Raw genomic sequence first — 21,215 nt, 5'->3', positions numbered from 1 at the left:
ACTTGTAAATGTTATAACCTATTTTTTAACACGAAATCAGTTGGTAACTAATATTAGAACATGTATGAACATGTTCAGCCCGTCATTTCCAGTTTATGTGTCGGCTCGCAACCGAAAGTCATGCAGTTTGACTTCTGCTTTGACTTTCGATTCTAACCCGATTTAGCAACTTTAGATACTGATTCTAAGTTGCATTATGATCATGGTATAGTGTAGAATAACCCTATGTGGTTATACTACTTGATCATAATCAGATTCTGAGTTTTTACAAGTTCTTATAATTTGCCTAATAATTACCAAAATGCCCTTTTGTGCATAACTATGTTTTAATCAATAAAGATCATATGAAATTGATTACCTACTGATATATTAATATAATTCACTTGTTTTAACAGAATGAACTTGTTTATAACTTAGATTTTTATGCAAGTTCTTAAATTTTGCACATTGTGACTAAAATGCCCTTATGGTGCATAGTTTGATTTTAAAACCTTAATGGTCATATAAGTTGATAACATACTAATGTTACAACTTAATTAAAATATTTTGGCATATGGAACTTGTTTATAGCTCATCCGATCACCCGATACCGCCTATGCACGTACGGTTAGCTTATGTAACTAGTTTACGTAAGTTTATCGAAACAGGTCAAATTTTTTCATAATCATTTCAAATTCCAGAATGTAAACATGTTTACCCACATTATTCAAGTCTTAGTACTTGTGAGGATTTAAACTACATTCTATCAGGTCATCGCTTAATCAAGCGTATCGTACCGTTTTCATTACTATAAGTTAATCGGTCCAAGTCTATGACTTGAATGAGACCCATTAACGTTCTAATTGGTTATAATACCATTCATTCCAGACTAAGGCATTCCAGTAGATTGCAAGCAAGCTTAGTTAATTGATAACGGTTGTGCTTATTATATTTTCTTGCATTGTAAGACTTGTTTAAGCCAGGTAAATACTCTTAACCTATTTTCCCTATACGGGCTTGGGATACGGTAAATTATTACCGTTTGATCGGGTATGGGATCATATGTCAGATTGTGACTAGAAAATCCGCATAACCCGTTTTAATCTGTTTTGCTTGATAACTTAAACATTGGGGGTTAACGCGACCGTGTCCTGGATATCCTCGGCTCATTTAAATTGAAAATAGCCACGGCTTAAGCACGAGGTGTAGGCGTACACCTGACAGATGCTAATGCTAATATAAAATATTTTTCTACCCATATTGGGGATACCCTTTTATGGGTTAAAAGTGGCATGTCGGTTAATCATGTTATCAGTTTCTGTACCGGGCCCTATATGGATTAACAGGCATGTAAAACTATATACAAGATAATTATTATTGTCCCAAGTTATTTAATAAATACATTTGCCTTTATGCACTTAAAACAATTTTGCAATATTTTCAAAATGTGTTGGTTATTTGTATTTACCAGTGTAAACTGACGTATTTTCAAAAGACTAAGTGACAGGTTGCAAGGTTATGAAATAGGCTGGAAGTGCCGATAACGCTTAAGAGGAATTTGCAACTCCTTTGCATAAGAAGCCTATTAGTCTTTTATCTCATTTTGTAAATTTACGATCCGTTTGTGGATCTTTTGATACATCCGTCTGTATTATATTTTGAACACTCGAACAATTATATTTGTAATAGTATTTTAAATCCATACTTCTGTTGTGCTATATTGTGTATTTAATATCAATCTCGGCACGTATACCCCAACCGTGCCCACCGGGGGATGTTGAAATATCGGGGTGTGACATACTGGGACTCGGGGAATTGAGAACATGACGTAGAAAGAAGTGTGTAAACGTTGTAGGGTGTAGAAAATATCCGGGTTAAACTTGTTTATCCAGTAATAACGTATTAAGTTTAAACCTAAAACCTACGGGTAACCCGACATGTGAATAATTTGAGAGAGGGTTCACACTTTACATGCTTGGTACTTTGTCCGGTTCTACAGTTAGCTTTTCTTTTTGTCCATATGTCTTAGAATATATTTTTATGAAGGACGAAAGGTAACCATTGTTGTGTGGAAATTGTTTCTTGTTTTATTATGGTTGAGAAGCCACAATCATGTCCATATTTTTGGAATCTTTAGTTGTTTTATTTGATGAATCTATATTAACATAATGATTCTCTTTACACTAAAGTAAGAGTACCTTGTTTGGTGAACTATTTATTATTCAAAATTTAAATTTCAACATTCTATAAGGTCTGTTTAGTATAAGGCAATGAAATGAACGATGGAATAAATAAACGATGTAATGAAATGAAATGGATCATTATCATTCCGTTGAGATGTTTGGTTACCACTTATCATGTAGAAACCATTACTTTGTTTTTTTAGTAGGCACGAAAAGACGAATTAAACAACATAAGGACCAACAAAGCATTTAACTCTTTCAAAACACCATATAAGTATTTATCATGTTTAAGTACTTAAATATAAAAAAATATATACAAAGAAAAAAGATACACACAGTTATATTATAACCATATAAATTACCAAAAAAAAAAGAAGAAGTAAAAAGTAATTTAGACTAAAAAAATAAAATAAGAAAAGAAAACTCTTACCTTCCACTAGAAGAAGACAAAAGAAAACGATTAATACAAAAGATATAAGTACTCAATGTCCTTTTAAATTTTTTTTGGCATTACTCAGTAACTTTTATAGACTAGTTAATATCACTATGACCAGTAAATTACTTTTATATAATTGTAGTCATCTTCCTTTTCATTTCACATTATCTCCTTTTCTTCATCCCTAAGTGCTTCACCTTTGGCAACTTGCAACAACAACTCCAGCGACCAGCAGCATCGCAAGCAAAACAAGTTGCTACCGTCTCCAACCTATTTTATTTTACAAGAAGGGTGGCTTCCAACGAAAACCAAACCGTTGCCTCTGGTCGTTTTTATATTCTCTCACTTCACCAAAATTAAAGTGTTTCTAATTTCGGCTCTGGTGCCTCATGCTCGCTTTTTTAAACCTAGGTAAGAAGAACGAGTGTATATACTCCACACATATAGAGTCTCGCAGACATCATTTAAATATCATAACTGTCAAGGTTGATTGTGTTGGAAAATGTAGGCAATGGTGCAGGACCCTACGCTCGCATCGATGTTGACCTCCTTGATTGAAGTCTTGTAGAACATATATAGATATCCAAAATAAGCCCTTTTACTTAGCCGTGCGTCGGTATTCTTGTCCTTGAGGTATGAAAGTTACGTCAAATTTGTTATTAATGTGTCAAGAGTTAAAGACATCTTGTGACGTGGCTCTTGTGAAAGATGTGGAAGTTGGTCAAAAAGAAAAAGAAAAGGGACATAGGTGTTGTTGAAAATAAGAGACATAGGAGGCTCCTTAGTGTTCTCCAAGCAGAATGTGGATTAATTATATTAGAAAACGGTTTTTCTAATAATAGCCATTTACAAACCCTTGAAATATCATCTACATGGTGGACACATAGATTTTCATCCAGGGCCACTTTCAGGTAATGATTTCTGGTCTAAGCGTAATCATTCCTTTTTTTGAATCATCAAACGGAAAATCATATCACTGTTAATGCTTTATTATTAGGATTTGGTTGGGGAATATTGGAGAGACTTATGAATAATGAGCTTTGATTATAACTAAGAAAAACTTATATTAGATTTGGTTTGTATATAAATAGCAATATCATATTCATTTATTTAGCAACTAATAAATTAGGTTTTATCAAATAAGATTAAGAGAGGGAAACAAACACATTTTTCGATTACATCAAATTAGTAACTAATTTTTCTATCTACATCTTTGTAAGAATATATATATATATATATATACACACACACTTAGGGTTATGTTCTTTGTGAACAACCTCCTTGATTGTGAATACTAGTAAACACAAGTTAAGATCAATGGCCAAGATTTGATGATAAAAATACACTGGTGTATTTTACGATTTGATGATGTAAATTAATGGCCAGGATTTGTTCAGCCAGTTCACAAATACGCCAGTGTTCACTCTATATATATAACTTTGGGTCATTTTAAACGTGATCTTATTTTAGTCTATAAATCATCACTTTGGGTCATTTTAAACATGACCCTAGGCTATTTTTTTAAAGAAAAGCAGAACGGTTTTGACCCAAATTGTGTTGATAGGCTCATTACCATGACAAACTTTGTGAAATAAAAGCACTGTTTTGTTAAATACTATTTGGTTAAACATATTTTTATGTGTTCAAATCGACGTGTGACTATTATTTTATAGGTCACTTATATTAAGTAAATACATATCAGTAAATTTAATTTAATACTTTTAATAATATATAAAATTATATTTCATATATATATATATATATATAGTGGAGGGTTCAAATGAGAAGAATTTTTTTGTAAGAAGAAAAAAGAAGAAGTTTCAACCAATAAGAATGCTCCATTTTACTTCATTTAATATTTGCATTTAATTTTAATATAAGGTATATTGGTAAACTTACATAAATAATTAATTTGTATTCTTCCCATTTAATAACTAACTAAATTAAATTTGTAACTCCTTTTCAAAATATATATTTTTTTCCAAACTAAAAAGACAACTTAATTTAAAGTGTAGAATAAAGTACTAGTTGTGTAAGATAAATTACGAGTTGTGTAGGATATATTTCGAGGTGTGTATGATAAATTTCGACTGTGTAGGATAAAATTCTATAATGTGTAGGGTATATGTAGGAAAATTTGATATGTGTAGGTTTTGTAGATTATATGTAGGATAATTAATGATTAGTTGATTAATTAATTAAAGAGAAAAAAATTAATGATATAAGTTATAAATGAAATAGTAATTTACTAATATGTCCTTTCTTCTTTTTCTTCTCACATTCAATTTCTTCTCAAATGAACCTTCCCCTATATATATATATATGAGTCTCTAGAATATTGTGTACTTATAATTAATAAAAGTGAATGTCATGTGTAAGTTTTAGTTGATGTGAGACTAAAGAAGTCATTATTATACACCTAGTGTTGTAGACCACTATTGTTACCCCTAGTATCACTGTTGTTACCCTTAGTATCATAATTAATGTTTTATTTTATTGGGTAAGAGATATGGCCTATACTATCTTCTTACATTTACTTCTTTTATTGCAGCAAGCAATCGAAACAATCTAACAAAAACTTTTAACGTTAGACCCGGGAACGATGCAACATGTAAAACTCCGAAATCCACTCCAGGACACCCTGCCATTGGAATCACCTTTTCTTATGGTATCCATGGTTAACTCCGCTGTCACCCTTCTTAAGTGGTATAACAAATTTGTTGGTATACTAGTAGTCTCGTTTGGGTTGGAATGTGATTGTAACTACTCAAAGCCAACTAGTCTTCGGAGGCTAATATACAGGTACAAGAATATAACTCGTTTACTAGTAATAAGCAACTTCAACGACACAGTGGGGTTTAATCCAAAGGTGGTTAATGGATATTATGAGCGTATGGGAATTAATGACATTGAACGTACAAATCTACAAAACCGTTTGTCAATAACATTGAGTGGGTTCATCCTACTAGAATGGAGACTGTTTTGGTGAGTCACCAAGACGACTTGGTTAGACCATTACTTTGGGAAAAACTGAAGGTTTGATGGGAAATGATTATGCTGTTGTTGATGATGTGGAGGTAGATGGACTCATAAAAAATTTGTGTAGAAGATTGCGTTTTCTTATAGCTCATAACATCTTCCAAGCCGACAGTCCTTTGGCGGCAACATACAACAATGGCTTTTCTATTACTGGTAATTTGAAAGAGTTGGGAAACACGACTTAGGTCGTGTTTTCCATCAACCCTAAAGCTTTGGAACCGGACCATCTATTGGTAATAGTATCAGGAATTAAGGTGGTGAGCCCATATTTAGGAGGTAAGTTAACTGCCCCGAGTGTTAAAATGAACACTCTCTACCTTGGGGTCGGTGCAGGCATTCTTGAGAAGTATCTGAGCAATGAGTTGGACTTCCACGTGACGGGTGTGGAGATAGTTGAAAATATTTTTCAATTTCTTGATCAACATTTCACGTGCTCTGCAAGTCACCAATGAACATGGGCTAATGTGAATATGTTTAGAGGATGTGATACCATGAAAAAGTTTGAAAAGTTTGCATTGAATAAAGACAAGAACCGTTTTCACATAATCACCTTGGATATCACGGGTTATGACGAACTACCCGGTGTAGGAGCTTGTACTCCACCGTGTAAGTTTCTTAACCAAGAATTCTTTGGAAACCTAAAGAATATCTTGCACGATAAGGGGGGCCCTCATTATCCACGTCATGATCCCCGATTTCAAGTTTCACCTCATGTTATTGACATTGTTGAAAAAGAGTTGTCGTTTCACAAAGCTTCTTCGAGTAAGCCTCGGGAAGGAATCAGAGTTTCTGCTAGTGGATAACATGGATGGTGAGGTTCCATCCTCCTCCTCCTCCCCCTCCTCCTCTGTTGATGCAAATGTTATCTTAATGAAGATCAAGTTGATGCTACCGGAAGGCTTTAACATTGAACTAAAGCTCAAGGGACACACTTATCTCAAAGAAGATACAAAATTTGTAAATAGCTCCTCATCTCAATTCTCATGTCTCTGTTTTCTTTCTTGCCTTTTTTGACAAGTTTTGAATAACCTTTTGGAGGCGTTCATGAATCTCACACCCATTTATTAAAGAGCTTATATTTAGGGCCAGACTACCCATTTAAATGAACTTGTTTTTGAAAGTGAAATTGACTAAGTAAAGTACATGGGGGTAATTGAAATTTCACTAAATGACAAAGGAGTAAAGTATAAGAGGTGTGATATTTTGAAAGTGAAATAGACTGAGTAAAGTACATGGCTGAAATTGAAATTTCACTAAATGACAAAGGAGCAAAGTACAGGAAGTGTGATATAACTGGTGAAAGAAGGAAAAAAAAAAGAAAAATAGATCGATTAAAGTACATGGGGTGTAAATGAAAATTAGTAAATGACAAACGAGTAACGTACATGGGTTGTGAATGAAAATTCGCTAAATGATAAATTACTAAGCGACAATCCAGTAAAGTACTAAAAGACCAAATATACTACAAGACAAAATCGTTACAATTCATACATACGTTCTAAATTAATATATACACACACACACACATATATATATATATATAAATAATTATACACGTATATAATTAAATAACTGAATAACTAATAAATAATAAACGAGTCACCTTTCAGATAAAGCAGCGACATATCCAAAAAATGTTTTTATGGGTGTCAAAAGTTTTTTGGGGTCGATTATCTTATCTGTAGCTATAAATTAAAAATTTTCATTCTAACTCAAGTCAGGCGGGTCGAGTGATAAAAAGATAAAACCAAATTAAATAAAAAATATATAACAAAAATACGTCAAGCGTAAATAAATGAATGATATGAATACAAAAATCCATATTGTAACATTGTACCAACACAATACTTTTATTTACAATAAAAACAGTTCAAAAAGACAAAATTAGAAAAAAGACTTCAGATATGTAAACTGTAAACGATGAAACGCAATGAACCATAATTGAAAAAAAAAAACACCCGAATGCAATCCCCAATAAATTATTTATAATCTAACTAGTGATATTTTCCCGCATTTCGCGACGGGAAGTCGGTCAGTATCAATCCGATTCGTTACAGTACCGTCACTTGTTATTCGAATAGAAAAAGAAAGCCTTACATCGATTGAAAACAATAAAAACAATTATGGATACTGATTTTGATGTTGTTCAAATGATATTGTCCTAGTTTGTTTGCGTTCTAACTTTTATAGAAAAAGAGTACTCTGCTGCTATCGTACCAAACAGAACCGCGAACAACATTTGTCTCGATACTGGTATCTATTTTTAGTGCTTTTGCTTTCAATAACCTGACACCATATCGCTAACATATCATACCAAATTGAGCAAAACAACAATGGTACTGGTATGTATTCATTGTTATGGTTTACTGTTTGATATCGAATACCATGCCGCTGCCGTAGTAAAACGAACTAACAACCACTGTTTCGATGCCGATATTTATTTTATTGTTTTCTCTTTCGATAAACTGATATCGTATCGTTATCGTACCGAACATCGGTACCGGTAAATATATTCATTTTTATGGTTTTCCGGTTCAAAAAGAATTCAATTATACAATTCCGTCTGCCACGATAAACAAATATCGGTACCGGTATTGTGACAGTTTGAACCGAGCGATACTATTAAAACAACATCGGTGCTGATGCAATGTTCATTTTTATCATTTTCGATCGATATAAAACACATGATAATTTCTATACGAATGTAATAAAACTGTATAATCAATAAATACTATTAAAAACAATTATTTCTATACCGAATGTAATCAAATTGTATAATCAATAAAATACTATTAAAAATCAATTATTTAAAAATTCTTGGTTACTCTTTTATTATTCATTACCACATTCAATTCATATATACAAAATATATAGTGAGATTCTCCCGCGCTTCGCGACGGGAATTCAGTCAGCATCAATTTCCAATTTGCTTCTGTATGATACCGACACTCGCTATAGTAATCGAAAGAAACATCACATCAATTAAAAACAATAAAAATGAATATCGATACCGGTAGTTATGTTGTTTAGTTGATATTGGTTCAATTCGTTTGCATTCTATGTTTATTTTAGTTAATTGCGATATTTTTTCGAAAATGGATATTGTACCACTGTAGTACCAAGCCAAATCGAAACCGATTGAACATATCTACATCGGTACCGGTATTTATTTTTATTGTTTTTACTTTTGATTAACTGACAGTGTAGCACCACCAAACTGTACTGAATTAAACCAAACAACCCCAGGTACGACTCACATTTTTACTTTTGATTAACTGACACTGTAGCACCACCAAACTGTACTGAATTAAACCAAACAACCCTAGGTACGACTCACATTTATTTTTGTGGTTTTCTGTTTGATAACAGATAATTTGATCGTATGTTAAAAGTTATATGAGAAAAAACTAAGTTTAAAATCAATAAATGTAATAAAACAATAAAATAATGAAAACGTAAAAAACAATATTGAGAAAATAAACTAAAATACTGTTCATGACAAGTTTAAATTTAAATCAATATTAAATAAATATTAAATATTAAATATTAATATTAATTAATATATATATATATATATATATATATATAGTTAATTTAGACATCAAGTAAATACTCAACTAACAAAGTAATAAAATAAAATTTGGAGAAAAAAAGTAAAAAAAAAAGAACTTGAATTGATGCTAAAATGGGTTTGATTCTTAATGGGCATGATTGTTTATTTATTTAGAATGGGCTAAGTGTTTAGAAATATGGGTTTAAACAAGTTAAATATTTAAAATAGGTTTCAATCATATGGGTTTAAACAAGTTAAATATTTAAAATAGGTTTCAATCATTTTAAGTAGTTGTATCATATTTTAGATTATACTATCTGTATATTTTTAAGATTTAAAAGTTACAAATTATTAAGAGTTGTGTCAAGGGGTACTTTACTGGTTTTCAAAATTTCATAGGAACATGCGTCAAATTTTCATGAGAGTCATTCATAATTTTATCAAATAAATAACACTAAAAGTTAATTATTCGCAGCGACGACCTCCATAACTAACACATAGGTACGCCTCTGGTTAAAAGATCTCTCAACAATTAAGCCAAAGCTTCAAATATAAACCTCCATACAAAACAAAACGAACCAAGCTTTAGCATCATCTCTTACCAACTATACATTTCAACGACTCATCGACTCATAACAACGTGTTATAAACGTATAAAAAATAATAATAAAAAAAGAAGAAAATAATACATAATTATTATATTTCCATGATTTCCGATAAGATATTAATGATTTCAATTTGGAAAAACAAACTACAAATTTTTGTTTTAATTCAACCCTTTGTTCAAATTTTGTACAATATAAATACACACACAACACAAACACACACTGCCCAACCCAACCCAGATCGCCACAATCAACCAACCAGTCACGGTGGGCGGTGCTTTGCTTTCTCCCTGCAAATTATCAGGTATTCTCGACACAATCCTTCATCATCGATCCATCAATCGATCGTCGTATTCTCTGATTATCAACTCATCTTATGTTTCGCCTAACATTTCTAGGGTTTTAGAATCGGATGTCCTTTTTAGACCTTATTGATTGCATGGACCACGAGTTTGAGTGTTTAGTTCGTTTGATTTCGTTCTTTAGTTCGTGAATTTCATCGTGTGAAGCTGTGTGTTTGTTTCGGAATTTTGTGTTTTTGTATTGTGTGATTAGGTTTTGAAATTTGATATCAAGTGTTTTAATTGATTGAGTTGTTAGGTTGTTTGAGTGGTGTTGAACTGTTGATGTGTTGTGTGATGGATTTTTGATGCTTGATTAACTAAATGTTAAGTAATGGATTATTGGTGGTATTATATATATACACACACACACACACACATTGAGCATCTGTTAGTCGAATTGTTTGGCTTGAAGATTGTATTTCTTGCCTGGTTGGTTGCTGATGAATTTGTATGATAGTATGATACCATAGATGTCGAAGGTGCAAAGAGGGAGCCTTGGCCTCGGTGCAAGGTGCTTAACAAGCGAGGGCTTTTTTAGGCGAGGCGTATAATACAAAAATACAATTTTTAGGGGTTTAGACATGTTTTATGCTTCCTTAGGGCTAGCTTAGGTTGATTCTAGGCTAAGTAGTTAATGCGGTAAAATCTCGGATATCGGTCAAGGACCGACATTTGAGATATCGGTTATCGCAGTGGGATATCGGTAATTTTAATATCATGTTAAATTTATATATATAGCAATTTAACACTAACAATTGTAACAAGTAAGAATTGACTAAGACTTAAAACACTAACATTTAACAGTAACAACTAACAATTAAGACTTAAAACACTAATAGGAGCAATAAGAAGAAAAATGAACGGTAGAAATAAGAAGAATGGTACTGATATCGGGAAAATCGGTGATTTATCGATCAAATATCGGTCAAATATCGCTGATATAATCGGTACCGATATTCTGACCAATATATTGTACCGCTATCTCGGCAGGGGACCGATAACCGATATATCATTGATATATCGGGATATTAACTACATAGATTCTAGGTTTGTTTAGGGTTGGTATAATTGTTTTAGACTCTTGTTCAAACCATTTTTGGCCGGAATCTCGTTGGAACTTGGCATGAAAATGCACTTGAGATGATGATACTCGAGTGTTGATGAATTGTACAAATATTTTTCTAGTAGATTAGGTGGAAATTTTATGTCAAATTATATGAACTGGATTATATACGGGAAGAAAAGGCTCCATTATGCACGATGATCTATGGAGCGTAGCAATGTGATGATGCCAACTCTTGGTGAATTGAACATTCTATGCCTGATTATTAGTGCCATACATTTGGGTATATAATAGTTATGATAATAGATAATCAGGAGTGGACTAATGACACCAGTCAATGAATTTGACATCGTATACTGAATTATAGTTGCCATACGATAGTACATTTTCTAATTAACAGTCATGAGACATATAGTCGAGAAAAAAGATTTAAGAATCATAGGGAAGAGAACTAAAGAATTCAAAAGAAGTTGAAAGAAGTTTTTTTAAGCATGACATGCTTTACTTTTGTTTTTTTGCACATATTATAATTATTCTCAGTGATTTATATAAATAGCCGTCAATTTATTACAGGCTTTAAGCAGGGAATTCACACCATGGCAAGTAATCATGGTGGCAAGGGTGTTATGGATGCTGGGAGCAGTGACGGTAACAATTCGGGAACCACCGTTGAGATAAAGATAAAGACTTTGGATTCTCAAACATACACTATGCGCGTAGATAAATGTGTAAACACTGTTTTTCTTTCCTTCATATTTCATTATTTTATTTTCCCATCTGTAATTCTTTCTGCAATCAAAACTTTAGCATATAACTATATATACATATTAGTAGAAAACCATTTTGTCCATTCATGAATCATTCGTGTAATGTTTTCCCTAAGAAACCAAAAAATGGTTATTGGGCTCATTCGTAGTAGAAGTCCAAATGTCCATTTTAATATTAAGAGTAAAATGCCATTTTCATCCTTGAGGTTTGGTCAGTTTTGCGACTTTCATCCGGCTCGTTAACTCCGTCTATTTTTATCCGTTAAGTCAGGGGTATTGACGTTTTTTTTTGTTAACTTAAATGACAATTTGGTCTTTTTCAGGGGTATTCGGTCTTTTTACACAAGTGAAAAAGACCGAATTGTCTCTTAAGTTAACAAAAAAGACGGAAATACCCCTGAATTAACGGAGGAAAATGGACGGAGTTAACGAGCCGGGTGAAAATGGCAAGATCTCAAACCTTTTGTATCCAGATGCAGAAAAAACAAACCTTTAAACGAAAGTCGCAAAACTGGCCAAACCTCAGGGACGGAATTGGCATTCTACTCTAATATTAATTTGTAGTTATAATTCTAACTTTCTGTGGGTTCTTTTTTTCTTGTATGAGTTTCTTCAAATCTGTATATCTTTACAGGTACCTGTTCCTGCACTAAAGGAACAAATTGCTACTGTTACCGGTGTATTATCTGACCAGCAACGGTTAATATGTCGTGGCAAAGTTCTAAAGGATGACCAGCTTCTTTCAGCATACCGTATCCTTATGGTTTCATCATAAAAATAATAATTATTATTAAATCGTCATACTGAAGCTCCTTAACGAGTATGAACTGTAGATGTTGAAGATGGACACACACTGCACTTGGTTGCTCGACAGTCGATTAATCCATCACTAGCAAGCTTTCCAGATCTCACAGGTTTGATGAGCTGCAACATTTCTAAAAAATAACACTCTTCTTTTTTCTTGTTAAGTAATCTTTAAAAATGACAAATATGTATATATGATAGAAGGACAATGTAAACCTAAGTTGTTTTGTTAACTAGGTTGTTGCCATAGTTTATTCGTAAAATAGGCTTCTTTTATTGTATTTTTCTGCGCACTCATACAGTAGGGCTGCAAATGAACTGAACGTTCAACGAACAGTTCATGAATCGTTCGGCGGGAAGTTCGTTCGTGTTTGTTTATTTATTAAATAAATGAATGAACACGAACAAGAAATTTCGTTTGTTTAGTTAATGAATGAACATGAACATAGGTCGCGTTCGTTAGTTTTTGTTCGTGAACGTTCGATAACGTGTTTGTTTATGTTCGATAGTTAATTGGGGTTTTAATTTTTAATACATTATATTTAAATACTTCAAAATTCTCACTAATAAAATATTTAATAAACATTATTAGTGCATTGTATTTTATTTGAAGTGTTTAATAAATATTAGGTTAATATACTGTGGGTGGGTATGTAATATTTGCCATGAAAGATACAGATTTTATTCAAAATTTAATACATGTTCTTTTGTGTTGTGTTCATTTGTGTTTATGAACGTTCGGTACCTAAACTTAACGAACGGACACAAATGAACACGAACACATTCATTTTCTTAACAAACGAACACAAACGGAAAATGTCATTTGGTAAGTGCTCATGAACACATACTTTCCTTAACGAACGAACACGAACAAGGCCTTGCTCGTGTTTGTTCGGTTCGTTTGCAGCCCTTCTTTTAGAATCTTTTTTGAGCCTGATATATTATGCGTTTGCAGAAAGTGATCCAGCATCAAATATGTGGCATCCGATGGGCAGCCAGCATGGGCCCAGTGTAATGGTCGGAACATTCAATATATCCGAACAAGGTGACGGAAATCTTCCTGATTTTAGTCGGGTAAGATTATAAAATTTCTATATTATTAATGTTTTAAAACCCGTTGCAATTAAATTAATTAGTTTCAGGTGTTTTTATTTTGGTAGATGTTTTCTGTTGTTCTTGGTTCTTCCGGACAAGCAAATGCTGGAAGCAATGTTGAAGCAGTAGATTTGCAAGTAAGTTGGCCACTGGTCTATTTCATTCATTAATAGTTTTCAATTCATTTTTTTTCTGTTAGTTTAAAACTGTTAGACTAAGTTAAATTATGTGTTTTTTATTTACTGAACTAGAGGGTACCTAATTGTAACATTATGCTCTTTATATACACTTTTTATCTGAAACAACGTTTTACGTGTTGTTTTTCTTCATCAGCAACCCATCTCTACACGGCGTGAAGCAGAAGATTCGCAAGTAAGTTGGCCATTGGTCTATTTCATTCGTTAATAATTTCCAGTTTTGTTTCCGTTGGTTTGAAACAAGGTTTTACGTCGTGTTTTTCTTCATCAGCAACACACCTCTGGAAGGACTGAACGTGTAATTCGTCGTCATCATCATCATAATCATTACATCCCTGAAGGTCTTTTACGAATACCTGGTCTGAACCAAATGAGAATCCCTGGTCAACAACCTGACGATGTTTCCGCCAGAAGTCAACCTAATCTTCAAAATGCTTCTTTCTCGCTTCCGACTGATGATTCTTTGGAATCTCTTCAGCTTCCTGTAAGTTCATTATTACTTATTCTTAGGGGTGCTAAACAGGTCGTTTTCGCGGGTTGACCCGTTTAGACGAACCCGAACACGACCTAACCTGAAAATTGTGTCATACATATGAACCCGAACACGACCTGAACACGCGATGTCAAAGATTTCAAGTTTTTAGTTGTTTAGACATATTGATTACTTTTTCCTGATCAAGAATTTAAATGATTTCCTTGACAGGTTATTCCTGATTCTCTGACCACCTTATCCCAATATCTAAGGCGTTTGAGGCAAGAGTTTAACGAAAATGGTCAGAAATTCTTATTCTTGAACAATTTTGACACCTTTAATTACTTATTTTAGTTACTTACATAGCCGGAGAACCTGTGTATTTTGAATTGGTATGTTTCGTACCATACTTAATACGTATACGAATCAATTCGTTACCAATTCGCGAATTTAGGTTTCAATTCAGCGTTCTAATTAAGCAATTTGACGCCGGTGCTGCTTTCTGCCGGGCACAATGAAGAAGAAGATAGCGGCTGCGTAACTTTGTGTTTTAGGCTTTTAAATTTAAATAAGTTTAGGTGTTTCAACATTTAACCCCTCTATCTTTCACTAGTTTACATATAATCCCTAAAACTTGTAGTTTTTTACATAAAAAGTGTAAAATTGGTTTGTGTATTTAAACATTTAACCCCCTCTATCTTTACTAGTTTACATTTGGTCAAACTTATAATTTTATACAAAAACAATATGTATATAGAGGCCGGTTAACGTACAATATTCCTTAACGTACGAGCGTACACTGTGAAATTACGCACGTTGTAAAACTCAAAAACCATAATCACGCATGTTGAAAAACCATAATCACGCATGTTGAAAAGACATAATCACGCATGTTGAAAACCATAACATGCTTCGTTACATAATTATAACATGCTTTATTACACAAGTATAACATGCATGATTATGGTTTTGCATTTTACAACGTGCGTAATTTCACAACGTACGCTCGTACGTTAAGCAATATTGTATTTTACTCATTTTTTTAATTAAAATTCGCTAAATTTTGTCACTAAAATTTTTAGTGACGAAATTTAGCAAATTTTAATAAAAAATGTGTTTTTAATTTTTTAGGTATTTTTGGTTGTGTACACACTGGTTCTCGCAATAAAGGGTGGTTCCTAACGGATCCTTATCCTATATATATATATTATAAATAGCTACTTTTATATTTCTTAAATTTTCTACACCATACCAGATCTCACCAAAATGAACCTATCCCCCTCCGTACCGAATTCGTCCCATCTAGCGAAACGCGAACCCAAACTGCGAATTAGGTGACTATGGTTACTTACAATGTGCATTTTGATATTTGGTGGTTGGCAGTTAGAATCCAGATGAACATTGGGGGAGAAGAATCATCTGCTGCACCACATTCAGCCGCTGGTCAGAGCGGATTGCCGACGCCGGCCGCCCTTAGTGAAGTGACTCAGTCTACAAGACAGTTACTTGTTGAACAAGCCGGAGAATGCTTAACGGTATGTACTAAACACTTATATTTTTCATGTCTCTATATGTGGCCTTAATTTTATTTTTTTTGCAGCAATTGACCAGGCAATTAGGGGACCAAACAAACGTAACCGATCCTGTAGCACGGTTAAGGATGCAGTCGAATGCTTTGAGATCAGGTGCACTTTTGCAAAATTTGGGTGCGTTTTTACTGGAGCTTGGACGCACAACCATGACACTTCGATTGGGACAGTCACCGGTGCGTTATAAAGTTTTTTAAATTCACTTTCCTGAGTTTTTGTTAATTGTTATATTTGACATGTAAAGTAACGTTTTTTTTTTCAGACTGAGGCTGTGGTTAATGCTGGGCCTGCTGTTTTTATATCCACATCTGGCCCAAATCCTATCATGGTTCAGGTAATTTAATTGACTTAGATATGCATATTCTGAACCGTGTACATTGAACATATCGATTTGCGTTACATTGTTTTCAAACTGTCAAAAACTTGATAGTCGACTTTAGTGCACTTGACCCTTTATTCATTATATACAAAATAGTTTAATGAGTAAAATGCCATTTTCGTCCCTGAGGTTTGGCTCCTTTTGCGAATTTCGTCCAAAGGTTTGTTTTTCCGCATCTGGATCCAAAAGGTAAACTCCATCCTATTTTAACGTTAAGCCAGGGGTATTTTTGTTTTTTTAGACGTTTTTTGTGATGATTGAAGGGTTTGGGTTGGGAGAAAGTCAACATAGGTGGATCTTTATTTCTTATATTGTTTTTTATTTTAATAAAAAATGTCTAAAAAGATGGAAATGCCCGTTAAATAATTTAACGGTGAAAAATTGATGGAGTTTACGAGGTGGATGAAAATCGCCAGATTTCAAACCTTTTGGATCCAGATGCGAACAAAACCATTGAATGAAAGTCGCAAAAGTGGCAAATCATAGTTGTTAATGGCGAATAGCGAGAACCGTAGTTGTTAAAAGCCATCGCCTTTTGCGCCTAGGCCCATTTTTCATGCAAGGCGAGGCAATTGCACCTTAAGTCAAGGCAGTTGCACATTAATTCTCTAGGTAATGGTTGAGGCGCAAATTCTAGCAAGATTTTTAGATTTCGGAGAGTTTCCGGCCAAATTCTCTAGATTACGGCAAGATTCCAGCTAGGTTTTCTACTTATGTCTAACTAAAACTACTTTTCTACACTAACACACACACCTATAATTAGAACTTTTGGTACTAAATAGATGATATTAATTGCTATATATAATAGCTTTTTATTTATTTTATTTGAATAGTAGTATTAATTTTCTAATACATAAAATAGTTTTATATATATAAATACTAAATAACAATAGAGAGGATGGGAAAAGACTGAAGTGCCCCTCATGTGAGGGGCATGTGACCAGGATTTAACGGTGGAGATGGATGCCGTTTGGGGTGGGGAGTGAAATGGTGATTAGCTTCATAGATCAGGGAGGAAAATGTCCGTTTTTAAATGATTGGGGCAAAATCATTAAAACGACCAAACCACAGGGAGCAAAACGGAAGTGTACTCTAATTTTCTTTTGCTGTACGCTTTTTTTTTCTTAGGCCCTTGCTTTTTTTGCGCCTTGCGCCTAGGCCCCAGACAAGGTTTATGCGCCTTGAGTGCGCCTAACGCCTTTAACACCTATATGCTACATAGCGAATAACAATAAATAGCGGACAACTATTTTATAAATAGCGATACACTAGAAATAAATTTATACATATATTATATCAAGAGTTAAATGCCATTTTAGTCCATGTGGTTTGGGCCATTTTGCCAGTTTAGTCCAAAGGTTTGAAACGTTGCCATTTTAGTCCAAATAGTTTCAAACGTTGCCATCCCTTTATTCTATTAACTAGAAAGGCATTTCGGTCATTTTATATGTAATTTTGTTAACTAGAAGGGCAATTCGACCATATAAAATGATCGGATTACACTTCTAGCTTACAGAAAAAATGGACGGAGTTAACCCAGTGGACTAAAATGGCAACGCTTGAAACTATTTGGACTAAAATGGCAACGTTTCAAACCTTTGGACTAAACTGGCAAAATGGCCCAAACCACAAGGACTAAAATGGCATTTACTTATATCAAAATATCCTAGTATATACGCTATTATACATGTTTTTTATAGCAATATAAAATAGTTATTTTATAGCTACCATCGCTATCTATCGCTACAAAGGCTATAGCGAGACTAGACCTATACGCTACGCTATTCGCTAGCGATCACTATTGACAACTATGGGCCAAACGTCTGGGACAAAAATGGCATTTTACTCTAGTTTAATACTATACTTTAGTTTTGTTTAATTGCTCTTTATTAGTATAGTATGCCTTGTTAAACCATGGTGCAGCCTCTACCTTTTCAACCTGGAACAAGTTTCGGAACTACACCTACAGGTCCCGGCACTGGTTTACGCCCAAGGAATATCGATATCCGAATACGTACCGGTAATAAATAACTATTCTGATTTTGTTTTTAAACGACAGTATAAATATAAATTACTGATTTTTTTCATATTTATTTGAGTAAACTTCCGTTTTGCTCCCTGTGGTTTTGTCACTTTAACGGTTTTGCCTCAAACCTTTAAAAATAGCCATTTTCCTCCAATAGTTTGCTATGTTTTTTCCATTTTACTCCCCGCGTCTAACTCCATCCAAATTGTCGTAGGGAGCAAAATGGAAAAACCATAGCAAACTATTGGAGGAAAATGGCTATTTTTAAAGGTTTGGGGCAAAACCGTTAAAATGACCAAACCACAGGGAGCAAAACGAAAGTTTACTCTTTTGTATACAGGTTCAGTGTTGGCGCCAGCTGCTAATCAAAGAGAAGCAAGCGGCGGTGAGCGGTCAGCGGCATCTGATACCGGAGTTTCGAATAATCAAGCTGCCGCTAGAAATCTGTCTCAACCCACGGGTGGTTCTGGTTCTGATGTTCGTGTGGTTCCGATTAGGATTTCAACACTGCCACCTGGACTTGCACCTTCTGAAGCGTCTATTGGTTCTATGAGTGTGCTGTATCCAATGGTAGCAAGAAATGGTGTTAATGGCCAGGTATCAAATGGAAGCCATGCTCATAACGGTGAAAACAGACCGCGTGTGGTCCCTAATTCTACAGCTCCGGTTCAACCACCTGAAGTTCCTGGTAAAACACAAACGATTTTTATCATAGCAAATTGCACAAAATTGAAACGAATTATACACTTTTTCGGCTTTACCCAACTTTAGCAATCAACTTTAAGGTGGGCGTAAAATAGGAACCGACTTATAGTTTAGTACCGGTTATAGCAACCACCTCATTATATGCGCATACCGCAAGCGGGTCTTTTGACTTTTGTAAAACACACATGGTTTTTTTTTTTTTTAATCTTTTTGTGGTTTCTATTCACGTTGTATGTCTTTTTAGTACATTACATTATAATTGTACGGTATAAATTTGATTTACTTTTTGTTATAACAGTACAAGAATAGTTTTTAATTCATAATAGAGTTAATTACTGTTTTCGTCCCTGTGGTTTGTCAAAAATCACTATTTCAGTCCATTAGTTTAAAAATTGCGATTTCAGTCCCTGTGGTTTCACTTTCGTAACAATTTCAGTCCACCTCGTAACCATTTCAGTCCCTGTACTAACAGAATAAATGGATTGAAATGGTTACGGAAGTGAAAACACAGGGACTGAAATGGTTATGAAAGTGAAACCACAGGGACTGAAATCACAATTTTTAAACTAATGGACTGAAATAGTGATTTTTGACAAACCACAGGGACGAAAACAGTAATTAACTTTCATAATTTAAAGATCTCACATGACAGCTCAAAGTTAAACATGAAGTCTTTCAATTGGATACAGGTACAACTCACAGTGGTCAAACTTTTTCTACAGAAGTTCCGAGTGGACTCGACCAACTGCTGAGAAATTTATTTCCTGTTCCTGGTGTCGAAGACTTCATCTTACAGGGAACGAGTGTTGAAACGGCTCACACGCCCGTCAATTCTCAAGAAACGCCAGCTGTCAGTGATGAAGGAACCTTTTTGTCAAATTTGCTCCACCAGATTATGCCTGTTGTGACTCAGCACCTCAATGGTGGACCCGATGGGGAAAATAGAACTACCCAACCTTCTTCAAATGTTAGTCTTTGTTTTTTAACTGTTTAATTTTAAATGTGACTGTTTTCTTTTAACGTTTATATACATGTAGGTTGAAGAGAACCGAGACCGAGGTGCATCTTCACGGCAGCCAGATGGTCCTTCATCTCCCCCGTCCTCAAAACGGCAAAAGGTACTTCTTAAATCAAGGCGTACTACCCTTGAAGGTTAAGATAGAGTAAAGTGCCTTTTTTCGTCCCCGAGGTTTGGCCAGTTTTGCAACTTTTGTCCAAAGGTTTGTTTCTCCGCATCTGGATCCAAAAGGTTTAAAATCTTGCGATTTTCATCCGGCCCGTTAACTCCATCCATTTTTATATGATAAGTCAGGGATATTTCCGTCTTATTTGTTGACTTAAAAGGTAATTCGGTCTTTTTTCAGGGGTATTCGGTCTTTTTACATGAAGTGAAAAAGACCGAATTGCCCTTTAAGTTAGCAAAAAAGACGGACTTACCTCTGACGTAACAGAGAAAAATGGATGGAGTTAACGAGCCGGATGAAAATGGCAAGATCTCAAACCTTTGGACAAAAAACGCAAAACTGACCAAACATCGGGGACGGATATGGCATTTTACTAGTTCCGGCGTATACAAAAGAGGTTTCTAAACTATTTGTTTTTCCTTACTCATGATGCAGACAGAGTAAGTGATTGCAAAAGCAAGTTAAAGCCAGAAACAAAATATTGGTTTCTGCAGCAGATATCATCTTTATAACCGGCTTGACTCTGACCAAAATTCAGTTGACCGCCGATGCATTGATGGACGAGAACCCAAGTTCAATACACATCATCTTTGTGTTTCTTATCTTTGAATCCGAATATCGGGTAATCTCTTTTGTGTTTTGGGTAAACAATTGCATAGTAAAATATTTTTTTTTGGTTTTCGATCGTATGATTGAATATGATATGCCCATTCGGGTGGACTTGTAAGAATCTGAGAGCAATTAGAGCATTTGTGTTTAATTAATTTTGGAATGGGTTACCTTTATTTTGTGGTC

The 21,215-nt window shown here is 34.2% G+C and overlaps 1 protein-coding gene and 1 long non-coding RNA gene across 5 annotated transcripts; both read left to right on the top strand.

Moving 5' to 3' along the window:
• Positions 1-2,755: 2,755 nt before the first annotated feature.
• Positions 2,756-6,722, top strand: LOC110884222. The gene is made up of 3 exons (XR_004864524.1): positions 2,756-3,009; positions 3,107-3,509; positions 5,150-6,722. It is a non-coding gene; the product is annotated as an uncharacterized LOC110884222 (long non-coding RNA).
• A 3,233-nt stretch (positions 6,723-9,955) lies between these two features.
• LOC110884227 (ubiquitin-like domain-containing protein CIP73) lies at positions 9,956-21,215 on the top strand. 4 transcript variants are annotated; one of them, XM_022131919.2, is made up of 17 exons: positions 9,956-10,099; positions 11,776-11,930; positions 12,604-12,721; positions 12,803-12,883; positions 13,729-13,847; positions 13,934-14,005; positions 14,202-14,240; positions 14,337-14,549; positions 14,769-14,838; positions 15,921-16,072; positions 16,138-16,302; positions 16,389-16,460; positions 18,429-18,525; positions 18,872-19,219; positions 19,926-20,203; positions 20,274-20,354; positions 20,856-21,215. In XM_022131919.2, exons 2-17 carry the CDS (start codon positions 11,799-11,801, stop codon positions 20,862-20,864), a joined length of 2,046 nt encoding a protein of 681 aa, XP_021987611.1. In that variant the 5' UTR covers positions 9,956-10,099; positions 11,776-11,798; the 3' UTR covers positions 20,865-21,215. The 4 variants fall into 4 exon arrangements, with proteins under 4 accessions (XP_021987611.1, XP_035832180.1, XP_021987606.1 ...); XM_035976287.1 differs by having other exon boundaries at positions 19,959-20,203; positions 20,856-21,205; XM_022131914.2 differs by having other exon boundaries at positions 19,908-20,203; positions 20,856-21,205.

This window comes from Helianthus annuus, chromosome 1 (genome assembly GCF_002127325.2).
Source record: "Helianthus annuus cultivar XRQ/B chromosome 1, HanXRQr2.0-SUNRISE, whole genome shotgun sequence".
Classification (NCBI taxonomy): Eukaryota; Viridiplantae; Streptophyta; class Magnoliopsida; order Asterales; family Asteraceae; genus Helianthus; species Helianthus annuus.
The sequence above is the reverse complement of the archived record's forward strand: the minus strand, read 5'-3'. Positions and strand labels throughout refer to the sequence as shown.

Excerpts from the sequence above, each read along its gene's own strand:
- LOC110884227 (XM_022131914.2), top strand. The coding sequence starts at position 11,799 with ATGGCAAGTAATCATGGTGGCAAGGGTGTTATGGATGCTGGGAGCAGT. Across the intron at positions 12,722-12,802 it reads CCAGCTTCTTTCAGCATACC|ATGTTGAAGATGGACACACA; the intron begins GTATCCTTATGG and ends TATGAACTGTAG. Across the intron at positions 20,204-20,273 it reads CTACCCAACCTTCTTCAAAT|GTTGAAGAGAACCGAGACCG; the intron begins GTTAGTCTTTGT and ends ATATACATGTAG.